General features: G+C 37.6%; 1 protein-coding gene across 2 annotated transcripts in view; it reads right to left on the minus strand.

Moving 5' to 3' along the window:
• Positions 1 to 15,549, minus strand: part of abat (4-aminobutyrate aminotransferase) — a 61,915-nt gene that overhangs the window by 16,373 nt on the left and 29,993 nt on the right. For both annotated transcript variants that reach the window (XR_006092256.1, XM_042392055.1), the window contains exons 7-12: positions 15,445 to 15,525; positions 15,132 to 15,224; positions 14,496 to 14,558; positions 14,324 to 14,387; positions 12,749 to 12,897; positions 5,842 to 5,979 (exon numbers count right to left, since the gene is read on the minus strand). Coding sequence is in view for 1 of the 2 variants with exons in the window: in XM_042392055.1 (XP_042247989.1) it covers positions 5,842 to 5,979; positions 12,749 to 12,897; positions 14,324 to 14,387; positions 14,496 to 14,558; positions 15,132 to 15,224; positions 15,445 to 15,525 (588 nt within the window). In the remaining variant the exon portion in view is untranslated. The remainder of the gene's footprint in view (positions 1 to 5,841; positions 5,980 to 12,748; positions 12,898 to 14,323; positions 14,388 to 14,495; positions 14,559 to 15,131; positions 15,225 to 15,444; positions 15,526 to 15,549) is intronic.

Genomic DNA, 15,549 nt, shown 5'->3' on the forward strand with positions numbered 1-15,549 from the left:
TAACTCAGCTGTTTTTGCATGTGTGTACACAACAGCGTCATCTGCATACATTTGCAGTTCTACATCATGACACTGTTGAGGGAGATCATTAATATATAGGCTAAATAATAGGGGACCTAACACTGAACCTTGTGGAACACCTATTGTGCACTTCATGTTACTGGACAGTGCGTCACAAACTTTTACACATTGTATCCTATTAGATAAATATGAAGACACACATGCCAGTGCTCTAAATGAGAAGTTATATTTAGCGAGTTTCGATATTAAACATCATGATTGACTGTGTCAAATGCTTTATGCAGATCTAAAAATACAGTACCAACTACACCTCCTTTATCAAGTCTTGATTTACTTTTCTCTATTAAGTGCAAGGTAGCAGTTTCAGTGAAATGATCTGCTCTAAAGCCGAGATGCATACAATGTGGACCAAAATTGCTTGTATTAAGAAATGTTGTCAGTTGTTGACAACTTTCTCAGAAACCTCTCAGAGTACTGGCAGTATACTTATTGGTCCGTAGTTACTGGCTTCAAGGGAGTCTCCAGATTTAAAAATAGGCGTGACAATGGCACACTTCCAGTCATCAGGAAAGGAGCTGTATTTAAAATATCTTTGTGTGATTTAACAAATATGGTGTCAAATTGGGAAGCATCTCTACTTTTGGAGCTTTTTAAGGAGCTGATGATTTTGTTTACTTGTAACTCATTAGTCTTTAGAAGCTCAAAAACCTAGCCTGTAGCATGTACAGGAACAATATCCAGTTTCCTTTTCATATTTTTTTTCTTAGCTCATATACAGACTCAAGAAAAATATTATTAAAGACAGAAGCAACAGCAAGATGATCTGCAATTAACCTTCCCTGTACTTTGAGTTTAAAATCTAAAAAAATTGGCTCCCTCCTTATGAGATTATTGGTGTTTTCCCAGATCAATTTACTGTTAACTTGCCTCATTCAATATATTGAGATAAAAACAAGATTTTACTGCTTCTCTTGGCTCTTGGATAACTTTGTTCCTTAAATCTTTATAAATCAGCATGTCAGTGTCTTCTCTAGTTTTAATTGCCTTCCTTAGTGCAGCATCTCTAGATTTCATTAGTTTCCATAAATTTTCATTAAACCATAGTAATTGTTTTTTTGTTTTTTTTTAGATATTATCTGCATCTTCACATTAAATCCTTCCCTCGCAGAGTTGATTCTGTGAGTAAAAGTATCACAGCCATAGTCCAGATCATCAGAGGACAGTACATCATCCCAGTTCAAGCTGTTCTTTTCACTGACAAATTCTTCTCGCTTAGCTCTGGGTATGCACTGAGGGATCATTGGCTTAGTTGCTGTGGTCCTAAATCTATTTTTAGTCAGTTTTCTCACACATAGGGTTAGGTTATGATGTGATAAGCCAGTGATTAAATTATAACTTTTAATAATTCTATCTGGTTTGTTAGTAAATATCAGATCAATTTGTGTACAGAAGCATTTTGCAATCCTAGTTGGGCCTTTTAATAGTTGTTCTAGTTGGAATTTCTCTGTGATCATTTTTAGTTTTTTCCTCTTGGATTTATCCTCCCAGTTCACATTAAAATCAAGTAATAATTCTTTGTTGAGATTGCACTCTTTCAAGACTTCTGTGAGTTGATCATACAAAGTGTCACCTGCAGAAGGTGGCCTATAGACACCTATGATGTTTAAAGATTTGTTGGGACAAGATTATTTTTTATTCCAACATATTCTAATGTGTTACCCGCATTGTAAACCACATGTTGACATTTGATGTTGTCTCTCACATAACACATTGGTATCTGGGCACTGTAAACACACTCGCAGGAGTTGTTTGTTTCAACCATTTTTCAGTCAGAGAGAGAAAGTCCAAATTTCAGTCAGACAGAAGATGAGTTAGCTGATTGCTCTTTGCAGTAATGCTTCTGATGCTAAAATGTCCACTTAATAGCCCCCTCGGTTTCAGCTTTTCACGATTCACTTCACTTTTGCATGATTTACAGTTTGGAAGGTTTTGAATAACCTCTGCCTCCTCACTACAGGGTTTCGACACACAGTGGTGTCATCAGCAGATTTTGTGAGAGAGACACTGGACCTATCACGGTCTCCATAGTCCAGTAGCAAAAAGTTATTCATTGAGACATGTTGGGACTCACTAGTGGACCACATGTTTCAAGACTCCAAGAAACCTGAGTCCTGGGTTGTTTGCACCTAAAGTGTGTAACTCCACTCATGGATCCAGGTTAACAAAACCTTAACACCCTCTTCTCCCTCTCTTTCCCCTCACAACTGCTGCAGGAGCAGCAGCTCTCTGCTTTTTCTCCTCACGGTTGCTGCTGGAGCAGCTCTCTGCTCTCTTGTGTGGCCTGCACATAGCAGACACACACAGAACTCTTTTTATTTACGGCAGAAGACGCGAGAGCCTGCCTAAGACTCAGCAACTGAAGTTATCTAGTTCCAGCAGCTACCACACAAGTCTGCTGGCTGATTTAACAAGTACAGGAGCTACGAAACAGAGTTAGCTTACCGCTAACTCTACACAAAGGAGTGACCTGGGCCCTCTAAATTGCACGACTGGAGTGCTGTCTCCCCAGCAACGCCTACATCTTTCAGCTTTGGAGCCAAACCCCTCTCAGCCTGTCTCTTCCATGGATTCACCAGCTTAGAAGCAGAACACCACAAAGCATCTCTTTCTTCATGGACTGGTAACAACTGGGCATAGTCTAGCAACATATAGTGAAGCATAGCACGGCTAAGCAAGAATGTTTAACTTAATAAATGTACTGTACATGTGTGGATTTGATTAAGGTTATTCATTGAACTATTGTTGCGATGTCCTTGTTGTTCATAGTCAGGTAATAGCATAGCCACACTGCTAGGTTAATGTTAGCATGCTTAACACATGTTACATCCAGTAACTAGACCTTGCATGCAACTAACCTCTTCCTAACCCGGCATCTTTAGCCTACACCAATTGGCCTTGAATAGAGAACCACACAGTTAAGAGGCTTAAAACCCAGTTTTGCAAACTTTGGTTCAAGCAGCATATGTGGTTCAAGACACCACATGGTCACCACACGGCCATATTGTCTGCATGCCATGTGCTCAGTCACCAGGTGACTTCAGCCATCTTGCCATTGTCTTCCACACACATACACACAGACACTTGCATATAAGTACACCTAGCTAGATCAATATTGAGTGTTTTGCTCTTTTACCTTCTTGTTAAATACATGCTTTTGGATATACCTGTTGTCTGTTTTAATGTTGCACAAGAATGAGTTTTGCCAACCTCTGCTCAGCAAAGAACTCCAAAATCCTTCAACCTTAACTAGTTATTGATATGGTAATTTTGTTTATAGTTATTAAGTTAATTGTTAAACAAAGTTCAAAACTGAGTAGTACACTTTGAGATTGAATTGGCTATCTTTTTCCCTGACTTCAGGGTGGTGCCCTGTTATTATTAATTCTTATTAATAATTTTATTGATTTTAATAATTAATAACTATCATTAATTATTGCTGATAGCCAAACTTGTAGCCAAGGCCCAACATAGATAACACTGCTGGTTTGAATGTTCATGATAATGTGGACCTATAATTAATCTTTGATATTAAGTGAAATCAAATGTGTGAGAGGATTATTACAGCCTACAATCTTCAATTCACCACCTCACCATCTGTGTCGTCGATTTCCCCTGTCTCCAAAATGTTCGTATGCATGGGTCAGAGTTTACGTACAGGTGTGTACATTGTCCAGTCAAGTTTATAGTTTATAGATCACAACTTTTGTGTGGGAGGTGGTGTACGCCTCTTTCAGGCCCCGTTTTGTGCGTACGCAACAGTTATAAATGAGACCTCAGGTCTTTTTCCTGATGAAAAACGGGTTTTGACAGGCATGCTCTGTGGTACGATAAACGGCCTTGCAGGACAGTCCTAGGCAACAATGGATCCAGGATTCCAGTGGCTCAATTGTAGAAGCTCCTCTTAAGCCCCAGTGCACTTAAAACCTCCTCTTGACCACAGCTGGGTGAAAAGGCCGCCATCCGGGTGGTTTGGATCCCCAGAAGACCAATGTGGCCAGGACCGCAGCCGGTGTTTAATCCCTCCATGTTTACCCTGTTGTTTCCTTCGATGTTGAGATGGATGTAGAAGTGGTCTTGCTTGTCCATGTGGTTGGGATCGCTGCTAGTGTTTATCCTCTCCACCTTTTCTTCAATGTTTACTCTGATGTTTACATTTGAAAACCTCTACTGGCCAGGTAGCAGAGTCGGCAGGAGGGTGAGCTGACCATTTCCATGTCCGGATGAGTGATTCGTAGTCATATGTTATCATTGTCCAAAAATGTCTAATATTATTCATAAAAAGTTCACAGAAGTGCACAAATTTAGCAGAGCTGACAGAGAGGTGATTGGATAGGTTGGTGTCTTCTAGAGTCCAAGGTGCATAGAGAGGCTCCAGCATGCGTGGGTTACATTACTGGCAAGGATCCTATAAGTTTCCTTCTTGTTTTCATAAATTAACTCTTCTATTAGCTTCTTTAGTGCTGTATCTCCTTTGGAATATTGGCAACAGCAGGTAGCAGTTAGCAGTTGACAGCTAGCTAGTTGTTTTGATTTGAAAAATATATCCAAAGATTATATTTTCTCTTTGTTCTTGCTGATCAATGCTATTACTTCTTCTTAGAGTCCTTTCTCAAGATTATTGAAGGTTATTTTGCAAAATGTTCCACTTTTTTTAGGTCCAAATTTGAGATGTAATCAGCAGCAACACAAGATGAAATTAGACAGAGAGCTGCAGAGAGACACGAAGCAGCTGTCACAGTGAGAGAAGTTTGCTGCGCCAGAATATAAAAATCATAAAAATCTAAAAAACCTTTCAGTATATTGACATCATTGATGATGATAATATGTTTGTTTTAGTTATATATTTTATCTGAGTTGATTTGATATCATATTTAAACTCCAAATTCATTCAGATGAACTCAAACAAGTATTTTCCTCTTGTGAAGAAAGGCAGAGAGATTTTTTCAGGACTCATAAAACAGGTCTGGACCACTTTTAAATTCTGTTAATGCTTAAAGAGAAAATTGATGAATGCCACAAATGTTCTTAAATCACTCATACGTGCCTCTTAAGAACGAATCTGTTCGTTACAAGTTGCATGAGGCCCAATGTTTTGCAAGTCACAAGTAAGTCAAGGCCAACAAGTCCAAAATGTTGTTTTGAGACTTAAGTCATTATTCATCCCTCACCAAATTATAACCATTTTAAATTCTTTATCATTATTACAATTAAATTTACAGAAATAATGAATATTTGTTTTGAAAAAATGTTTTTTAAAATAATTTTTAAGTAGCTAACAAAAAACAATTAAAGGATTTGGCTGGCCAAACCAACAATGAACAACTATTAACAAGTATTGTGTGCATCCAAAGCCTGATATATCTTATTCCTCTGTGCTGTAGACCTCTGTTGTTGTCCAAAAAAAATTAAAAATATGTCAGTGAGTTACGCCGCTGCACTGGGTGACTGGTGTTCCTTTGTCCCTGAAGTCCCTGAAGACCCTGAAAACGTAACTTGTTTAGAAATGGCCCCACAGAGTAAAAATAGTGAGGTGTGTTCTGGTGGGCAACGTTCTGAATTTTAAGGTGAGTGTATCACCTGAACATGTCGTTTTAAAAATTTTAAGAATTTAAAAAATGGGGATGCTTGATACATGTCATATTACCACAGTAGTGACTAGGGCTAGATAAATGGGTATACCTTCCAAGTTGATGCAACTCAAGATGATTGTAACATGCTCAGGCCTTTTGAAAGATCTGCTGCCATAGTGATAACTGTTACCTTGCGTGCAATGTTGCGAAGGCTTCTAAAGAAGTCTGGGGAGGCGTGGTTATCTCCGCCTTCAGCCTGGATGGGTTCAATCACAATTCCTGCCACAGGCTTTCCCTTCTGCCTCCACTTCACTATCAGATCCTCCACCTTGAAATACACATACACACACACACACACACACACACACACACACACACACACACACACACACACACACACACACACACACACACACACAGAATTTTATTAATCTCATTTGTTTATTATACAAGATATACCATTTACCAACACTCAAATATCTTAATACATGAAAATGTGATGTGCATAATGCATACTGGCAATCCCTCCTGTGTGATCAAATTGAAATGTTCTGTTGAAATGTTGAAAATAAATGTGGAACATTAAAATTACATTTGGGGTGGCTGTGGCTCAGGAGGTAGAGCGGGTCGTCTACTAATCGGAAGATTGGCGGTTCGATTCCCGGCTCCTCCAGTCCACATGCCGATGTGTCCTTGGGCAAGACACTTAACCCCATATTGCTCCTGATGGCTGTGCCATCAGTGTATGAATGTGTGTGAATGGTTAGCTTCCTCTGATGGGCAGGTTGGGACCTTGCATGGTAGCCCCTGTACCCATTCAGCGTATGAATGTGTGTGAATGGGTGAATGTGATCCGTAGTGTAAAAAGCCCTTTGAGTGGTCGGAAGACTAGAAAGGCGCTATACAAGTACAGTCCATTTACCATTTATCATGACAAGTACCTTCTAAAGTAAAATCTCTGCATATTATTGTAAACTGTGTACTTTAGGATTTGTAACTGTTGGCCTGATAAACGTAATACTTGGAATACATTTATTGATACTCCTTTATTGATACATTTGAAACAGGTAGATTAATTGATAATTAAAATAAATGCCTGCATACACACTCTGAAAGATGGAGATGCCTGTGAGAATTGGATTTGAATACTGTCTTAGAGTCTTGTTGGCAGTGTTATGTGACCTATATGAAGACCAATTCTACTGTCTACGGAACTGCAACAATACTGCAGAGGCCATTAAAACTGGAGTAAAAAGACAAAAAACCCTGGTGCTGTGTTCAAGTTGGCAGCTTTGTGTATGGAACAATCCACAATGAATCATGTGGTTGCTGAAAAATAACACAAAACACAAGAGTGCCTTGTTTTTGGCCGTGCTCTTGTCAAATAATATATGAATTATTAAAAGATTATAAAACACAAATGTATGTTTACCCTCAAAGAAATGGGCTATTTTCCCAGCACAACTTTGGTAACTGGAGTATTTGAATCATAAAACGAATATACAAAAGTTAATTATTTGAGATATAAATGAAACAACTCAAAATATTGTGACACAAAATTGCTGATCCTGTTCCTGTCTTTATTTAACAAATGTCCAGATAAAATCCACACAACTAACACACTTTGTTGACTTGTTAAGTCAACATGTTCAGATGTAGACAAAGTAGGATGAAGCCTTCAAATGTCAGTTTGAAAAATAAAATGGGCTACCCTGACATCACTCCTACATATTACTAGTTTTAGAATTTGTATGGTTGTATCTTCACAGGCCGATAATCTGTAATTCATTTGTAATTTAAAAAAAACAAAAATTTATTAAAAATTTGTTTAAAAACCTAGAGCAGAAAACTGTTCTTGGTTTTGAAACAAATAACAGATTTACTGTATTAGAATCAAATAACAAAAAACCCATCAAACACTGCCCGGTTTTGGTTTTTGCCAATTCCTTTTATCTTTATTCCTTTTTGGATTGAAGAATGAACAGGTCTGCGGATGGTCTGGGTATCATCAGATGATCCGAAATCCATTTCTAATTCAAAAACCAAAAAACGGTAAATCTGTTATTTGATTCAAAACCAAAAACGGAAAACCGTTTTTGCCAGTTCGTTTTATTGTCATTCCTTTTTGGATTGAAGAATGAACAGGTCTGCGGACATTCAGTCGTTGTGTTTGAAACCAAAAATGGAAGTCACATGGCTTATTCCTTTTTTCATTATAAACCAAAAACAAAAAATGAAATCACATGATCTATTCATTTTTTGTTTCCAAACAAAAAAACAGAAAATTATGCAAGCACAGGCTCTAATAAAATAAACAAATATGCCTACATATAAAGACATTATTTTGTTGTTTTCATTTAGACATGATATGTATCACTTAGTTGCGTAGTGTGAATTAATAGCCTAATTAATTACACATGTGGAAATACCCTGTGTCATCCTTCCCAAACAGCGTTACCTGAAGTGACAAGCAGCGGTCCCCACGCATTACCAAATTGTTGTTAACCATTTCACATACAGATGTCACTCATTTCAATGCCCCGTTGACAGTGATGGGGGTGAATTAAGTTATCCAGGTGTAGCTGCAGTGCACACCACCAGGTGGCACACGTGAGCAGTTGAGATGCAGCATCTGTCTGTCTCTCATGCTTAGCAAGCAGAAGCAGCTGGGGAACAGAGAAACCCCGAGAAGCTGTTTGAGAATTAGCAGCACCGTTATATTTTCTGTTGGACCTGTGCAGTATACTAACACATTAAACAGTCTTAATTTCATAAAGGACATTTATATTATGATATTTAAACCAACCATCCGTCAACACAGTTTAGACCTTATATTATGAAACATGGATTTAAACTTTTAGCTTCTGAAGTGTTTTATTTAGACAGCTCTGATGGAGCTCTGGATTTATCAGGAGGATGGCTGCTTTACTCCAAACAATTTCACTGTATGAACCTGGACTGTGTGTATGAACTTTCGGATGTGTAGAAGAACACAGAACATTAATTAACATTAGATCCAGATAATTAATGAAGTTAGGCTGTGGTGTCTCATGCGTAAATGCACACAGTGTCTCTCAATGGGGAGATGCACTTATTGTTTTTGCCGCGGTCGCATCTCTGCAGGTATTAAATAAACTCAAACATATTTTGAGGAGGGGGTGTTTAATAGTCAGCACCCCCCGCACCTCCAACTGAAATCATGTTCTCATGGATATGGGTTCTTGCCGATTTATGCACCATTTATGAACCATTTTCCAAATTTGTATATAATTCCCTGCACAACCCAAAATGGAAAATCAACCATCACAGTGGTATACTTTTCTTGATAGAATACAGTGTAAGGACGCAGTTTTCGGGTTTTTGTGAGCTGATCAGTACTGGAGCAACAATGGCTATAGATTAGAATAAACCATTGATAGCAACCACCATAGCAATGATAGAAAGCCTGCAAGAATCACAATAATAACTGACAAACTAAACATCATTCACTGAACAAAGATAAAAAAATTAATTAAAATAAATAAATAAATAAATAAATAAATAAATAATAAAATAATAAAATAGAATTAAAATTAAATTGAAATTTTTAAATCTGTTTACAGAATGGCATACTAATAGTTTTGAAATGGGATATAAAAGTTGAAATTAAATATTGACTGTACAAAGGAAAAATGGGTTGTGCTATGGACAAAGAAATTAAGTGTATGAAATATATGAAGGTGAGAAGAGCGACAACAACATAAATAATTAATAATAATAATTGTTTTTTTTAATAATCAGCGATAAGTAACGTGCATTCATTGTTTCATGTTAGTGTCATACAGTGAGTATTAGTGTGTGTTTATTTGTTCTATGTATATTATCTAGCTCACACTTTCGTATACATTTCTGTTTGAGTATGAAAGGCATGAGGTTACTTGTGGGCAAAGTTCAGTTCTCTAAAGCGGTGGATTGGCTGCTTCTTCAGTTGGCAGTTATCAGCCACCTCATCCTTTATATTTTTCATTTATTCTTTCAGGTGGGTAAAAGTCACAAAGCACTTCACATCTTATTAGTAGTGTACTCTTACTAATGTAGTTGTAATGTCTGTGCTGAACCGCACCATGTTTAGTTTGATTACATCGTTTCAGTGAGGCTATGTTAGCTGTAGTAAGATATGACAAGTGACAGCATCCTGGTTAAGGTCATTGACAGAATGGTTGTTGGTGTTGATAGTTGTTTTGGTTTAGAAATGTGATATTGTAGTTTTATTGTTCATTGTTAATATGTAGATTCCGCTAAACTAACATTAGCTACTGAACCGGCATCCGTTGCCATGGCAACAGTAAACATTGATGTTGTGGGCTGGTTGAATAGACCAGAAGTCATACCATCCAACCTGTACAGAAGAAGATGCTGGTGACTGACATCCAGACATCTCTCCACAACCTTACACTGCTAGTGTAATCAGTAGAAAATTATGAGGTTTAACAATAAAAAAAATAAAATAAAATAAACACAGCTATTCATAAAACAGAATGAATACAAATGCAAAATGTAAGTGTACCTACTTCTGATCTAACCCACACAGTCTATGGCCCTGTTTACATATTAACATGCGTCTCCACATGTGTCTTGAGTGACCACTTGTGATCGGATCTCAGGTCCCCGCTCTATATGCAAATAAACACGTACATCATTATCGTTTGCAAAGACACATTCGTTCATTTTGACCAGCGGGAGGATCGGTGTTCAGCTTGTTGGACAACAGGATAAAGAAATATACAATGCATTGTGTGCCCCCTCAGGAAAATCAAATGCCCGTCCTATGTATTTGCTCTAGCGCTCTATGCAGTGATCTCCATGCATATAATTCTATTCTAAATCCTAAATCCTATTTAGAGATGCTGTGCGCATTTATGCAGGAGGTACGGTAGCATAACTTCAGTGATTATTTAAATCTCTGACACACCGACAGCATCAGTCAGGATCTAATGTTAATTAATGTTCTGTGTTCTTCTACACATCCAATAGGTCAGCTGTTAAACACACACAGTCTACGTTCATAGTTAAAATGTATCCTGCACCCTACTTTCACTCCCCCAGCCCGCAACGTCAATGTTTACTGTTGCCATGGCAACAGATGCCGGTTCAGTAGCTAATGTTAGTTTAGTGGAATCTACATATTAACAATGAACAATAAAACTACAATGACATTTCTTAACCAAAACAACTATCAACACTGACAGTCATTCTATCAAAGACCTTATAAACCAAATAAAAACTGAGTTCACAAATGCCTGTTGGAAAGTTGTAAATGTTAGGAAGATATTCACAAATGCTTTTCATTTATTTGCAAATCAATTTAATACACAGATATTTTTTTTATTTGTGGAATTTGTTTGTGTATTTGCAGATCCGTTTTATATTTGCAAAATACTTTTGTGAGTTTACAAATCTTTTTTTGTATTTGTGGAAGGTGTTTATATTTACAGACTACACATTTATACACAGATTGTCGATCTGTTCACACAAATCAATATGAAACAAATCTATCTCCATACATCACTGTTGACGCATGAAATGAGTGACATCTGTATGTGAAATCAGTGTTTCCCCTATATTCATTCAGCAGCGGTGCACTGCCATTGCAAGATTATGAGTGCCGCTGCTAAAATTTCAGACGTCCATTAATATCAACGGGCTACTAATGATTTTCACTCACACTGTCCAAGCACAATAACGCCCTACGTTATTGTGGATTTTTTTAGTCTTCCTCACTCTCTTCGTTCTTCAAAGGACATCTATGTGAAAGGTACAAGAGTAGCATAGCTCCTTGAGGAATGAGGCAGCACGTCTGTGTGTAAATGTGCTTGTTTAGTTGCGCAAGCGCAGAGGGCAAGCGGCAGAAGCATGACGTGAACGCGAGTGGAGCAGAGGAAAGGTTTAGCAGTAAATTGTCAATCTGGCAGTAATTGTACAGTACAGGCTGTGTGTCCCCCCCCAGTGTACCTAGGGGAAACACTGGAAATGTCCAACAATTTGGTAACACGTGGGGACCTCTGCTTGCCACTTCAGATAACACTGTTTGAAAAGGACAACATAGGCTATTTCTACATAGATAATTAATTAGGCTATTAATTCAAACTCAATAATATATCACACACTTTCTGGATAAAAGATATTTCATGTCTAAATGAAAAGAACAAAATAATTTATTTATGTAGCAGATGTAGGCCTATTTATTTATTTTAATAGATCCTGTGCTTGCATAATGTTGGGTGATATATTTTTATAGAATGGCCATTCTATCCTCTTGGCTTTTATTTTGATGTTTTTACACTTCACTTCTGCTTCCTGTCTGTCCACTGCCCTACTTAGAAATGAAAAAAGGAATTAGCAAAAACCAAAATTGCACAGTCTTTTGAAATTGGTTTTCTTGTTTATCGTTTGGGGAAAAAAAAGGAAATAGATCACGTGATTTTGTTTTTGGTTTATAATGAAAAAAGAAAAAACTACGTGACTTCCGTTTTTGGTTTCAAACTCAACAACGAATTGGCTGAATGTCCGCAGACCTATTCATTGTTCAATCTAAAAAGGAATAACGATAAAGCAAATTGGCAAAAACCAAAAACGGGTCGTTTTTGATTGTTTTTTTTTTTGTTATTTGATTCTGACACCAAAAACGGTTTTCCATTTTTTGTTTTGAAACAAATAATGGATTTACCATTTTTTCATTTTGAAGTACAAACGAATTACAGATTATCTGATGATACCTAGACCCTGAAGAAAGGAACTGGTCAGATGTCGAGGTTTCTAGAGGCTGCAATTAGTTTGAATCTGTTTTTCTTTAAGTATTTATCACAGCTGTGTAATTATCTGAAAATACTGCACATCTCTTGGCTATGGTTTAAATAACAATAGCTAGATTACTAGGAATGGATGAAATACTGTATGTACTAATGTTACTCATGGTGTACTATTTTTTCCAGATTTTACTTTAGTTGTTTCTTTTTTTACTTCTGTTTTTTTGGGGGGGCAATTGCAAGAGGGGGGTGAAAACATGAGTTATATGAAAAATAATGAGTTGTATGTATAATGTGTATAACACAGCCTACCTCCTCCAAACAGCGAGCCTCTTCCTGTGCATTCTCTCTGGTAAACTCTTCTAGTGGGTACTGCAGCCTGGGGAACGGGGCGATCGGCCAATCAAATGAGGGCACATCGAGCTTATGGATTGCTTTGGAGTGTGTCGTTGCCAAGCAACCTTAACAAAGCAAAGCGACTGTGTTAGATATGAATCTACAGTGTCACCATAATAATTCTTTGAAATCTTTGAATTGTAATGGTTGCTCACTGTGCAGTGTTTCAGATATCTATGTATGTATGAGTATAAATGTATGTATGTGTATGTTGTATGTATGTTTATCCCCCAGCAGTAGCTTTTTGACTGTAAATTGACTGTAAAGCTACAACTCTTCAACCTGTTGTTCTATCCAATGAATCCACTCATGATCATCTGTTTCATTCTGTCTATTCACCTAATCTTTGGCATTACCAAAGACCATCTGTTATCATCTTTGTGACACTGAGCCTGGGTCATTAGGGAAAGAACTGTTTTCTTTGGGGAACAGTCAGTCTGGACCTCTTCCCAACCATTAGAAAACTGTCACATGCTTTTCAAGGGAATGTCTTTGGTCATCAAAATTAGAAGAATAATTTGTGCACAGGGTCAGGACAATATAGCCAAGAATGGGCCTCATGCAAAAATATTTTAATATTTTTTTTTATCCTAAAACTCTCTTACTTTCTTCTATGAGGTTTACCCATATGAGTGTTCCAAGTCGGATTCAACAAACTCTCTTAACTGCCTGAACTTGTCGTAAATCACTTGTTTCAGCCTGATGAATGTCACCTGTTCATGAGGAGGTGTGCATTCATGAGATGGGATCACAATAAGCATAATCCTGTCCTTAAAATTGCCATATAGGGTTCAATGTTCCACTCCATTTGTGGGCGAGTTTAATTCCCAAAAAAGTTAAGAGTAAAAGTTAAGAGTAAAAACACTGCATATTCAAGTCCTGCTTTCAGAAATCAGCAGACAAAAACATTAAAAAATTTAGTACCGTCAGTCAGTAGTAGGAGACCCAAAACAATTAGAAAACATGAATCCAGCTGCCAACAATGTGTCATCAGAGCAGCTCTGCGCTGTGACAGTAACAAAGAGGGAATGATATGATATGAAGTTGGATGCTTAAAAAACATCTTTCTAAAGAGATATTAGAGGAAAGAATATTATAGTCTACAGGTGATGTTACAGTGTCAGCAGCAACACAAGATGATACTAGACAGAGACCTGCAGAGAGACATGAGGCAACTGTTGCAGTGAGAGAAGTTTCCTAGAAACTACTGAAATGTAGAAGTTGCTGCAAAGTTCTTACAATGCCATAATCCCCTTTCACACAAGGTATCTTGCTTCATCTATCTGTTCAAGTGATAGCTTTTGGGCTTTTAAACAGAAGTCTCATATCATGAAAATGCTCCATACTGGGTCTATTCAATCATGACAGGACTTTTATGGAGAGAGCTGCTTTGCTCACTTGATAGTTGCAATCAGGCATGGGAGAGGCAGCAGTAAGGTAGCACTGCTGGAGAACAGCGGTTGAGTTGAGTTATTGAAGTATTTAACTTACCCAAAGTTCTTCCATGGAATGCTCCCATGAAAGATAATATACTGAGGTCTGGGCAACCTGGGCCCTAAGATGGAAAGACAGAGAAAGAGAAACAAAGAAACATAGAAAAAGATGCCAATAGCTGGAAATACCAAAATGTTATGGTAAGGAGTGAGGATTTTTTTTCACCCACCTGGTTTATCATGCAGGAGCTGAGGTCTTCTTCAGATGCTGTTGTGTGGCCTCGCTCTTTGTTCTACAGCAAAACCAAACACACAGAGATAAAGCTAAATTTACGTTTGGTTATTGAGATCATATTTCATTCTTATTTCATCAAATATTTGTTTTGAGAACAGACAACAACATATTTACAAAACAAAAAGACATGTTACAGGGATTAGGCCTGCATGAAGGAAAATACACACAAGCTTCTGGTGTGGTGGCATCAAAATGAAAGACAAGAAACTAAAAGTTTCAGTTGAGTGTTCCCTTATTTATTTATTTTGTGTGGGGTTATCTCATTTTGAGCTTGAAGATTACATTTTTTATCAGTACTATCAAGTTGCATTATGGCAACGGTGGGATCCATCATTTTTAGAGCTTCACCTAGGGACTTAAAGTCAGGACATCTTGTACTTTGCTACACTGAAGTTGACCACTCCTTTTTAAAATCTCTCACAAGTCACTGTCCTTCAGGAAGTGCCATTTAATAGATTGCTGACTTCTTTATGCTGTTAACTGTGTTTTTTAACTATCCTCTTCTACCACATTCGTTTAGACCATGTTAACCAGGTAACAGTTACCATAGTCTGTATGTGTACTCACTCACCCTATACCAGATAAACATGGCTTTGTAAGCATTCTCGTTGGAGCAAGAGCCACAGGCCATCGTCTGAACACGAGTCAGTCCACTGGGAGCCACCTGACAGGAGGAATGATACAGGTAGGAAGGGGGACCAAGAGGAAAGACAGGTTGTAGTGCTACTGTTCATCTACATAAGATGCATATAAAATGATATGCAATTTCAGTGCAAATAAAAGCAACAATAATAACACCATTTTCACAGCAGTATTTTGAATTCTGACTGGTAAATTTTATGTGAATGTGTTTGTGTGCGTGATAATGCGTATGAGTAACTAACTGAAAGAAGACTTTCAGTGAGTTTGTCTGGAAAGTTCTCAGGTGGCAAGATTCCCAGGGCAGGTCGGTTCACAAATGTACTCTAAAAGACAGAAAGAGACAGAAA

This window comes from Thunnus maccoyii, chromosome 18, assembly GCF_910596095.1.
Source record: "Thunnus maccoyii chromosome 18, fThuMac1.1, whole genome shotgun sequence".
In the NCBI taxonomy this organism is placed as follows: Eukaryota; Metazoa; Chordata; class Actinopteri; order Scombriformes; family Scombridae; genus Thunnus; species Thunnus maccoyii.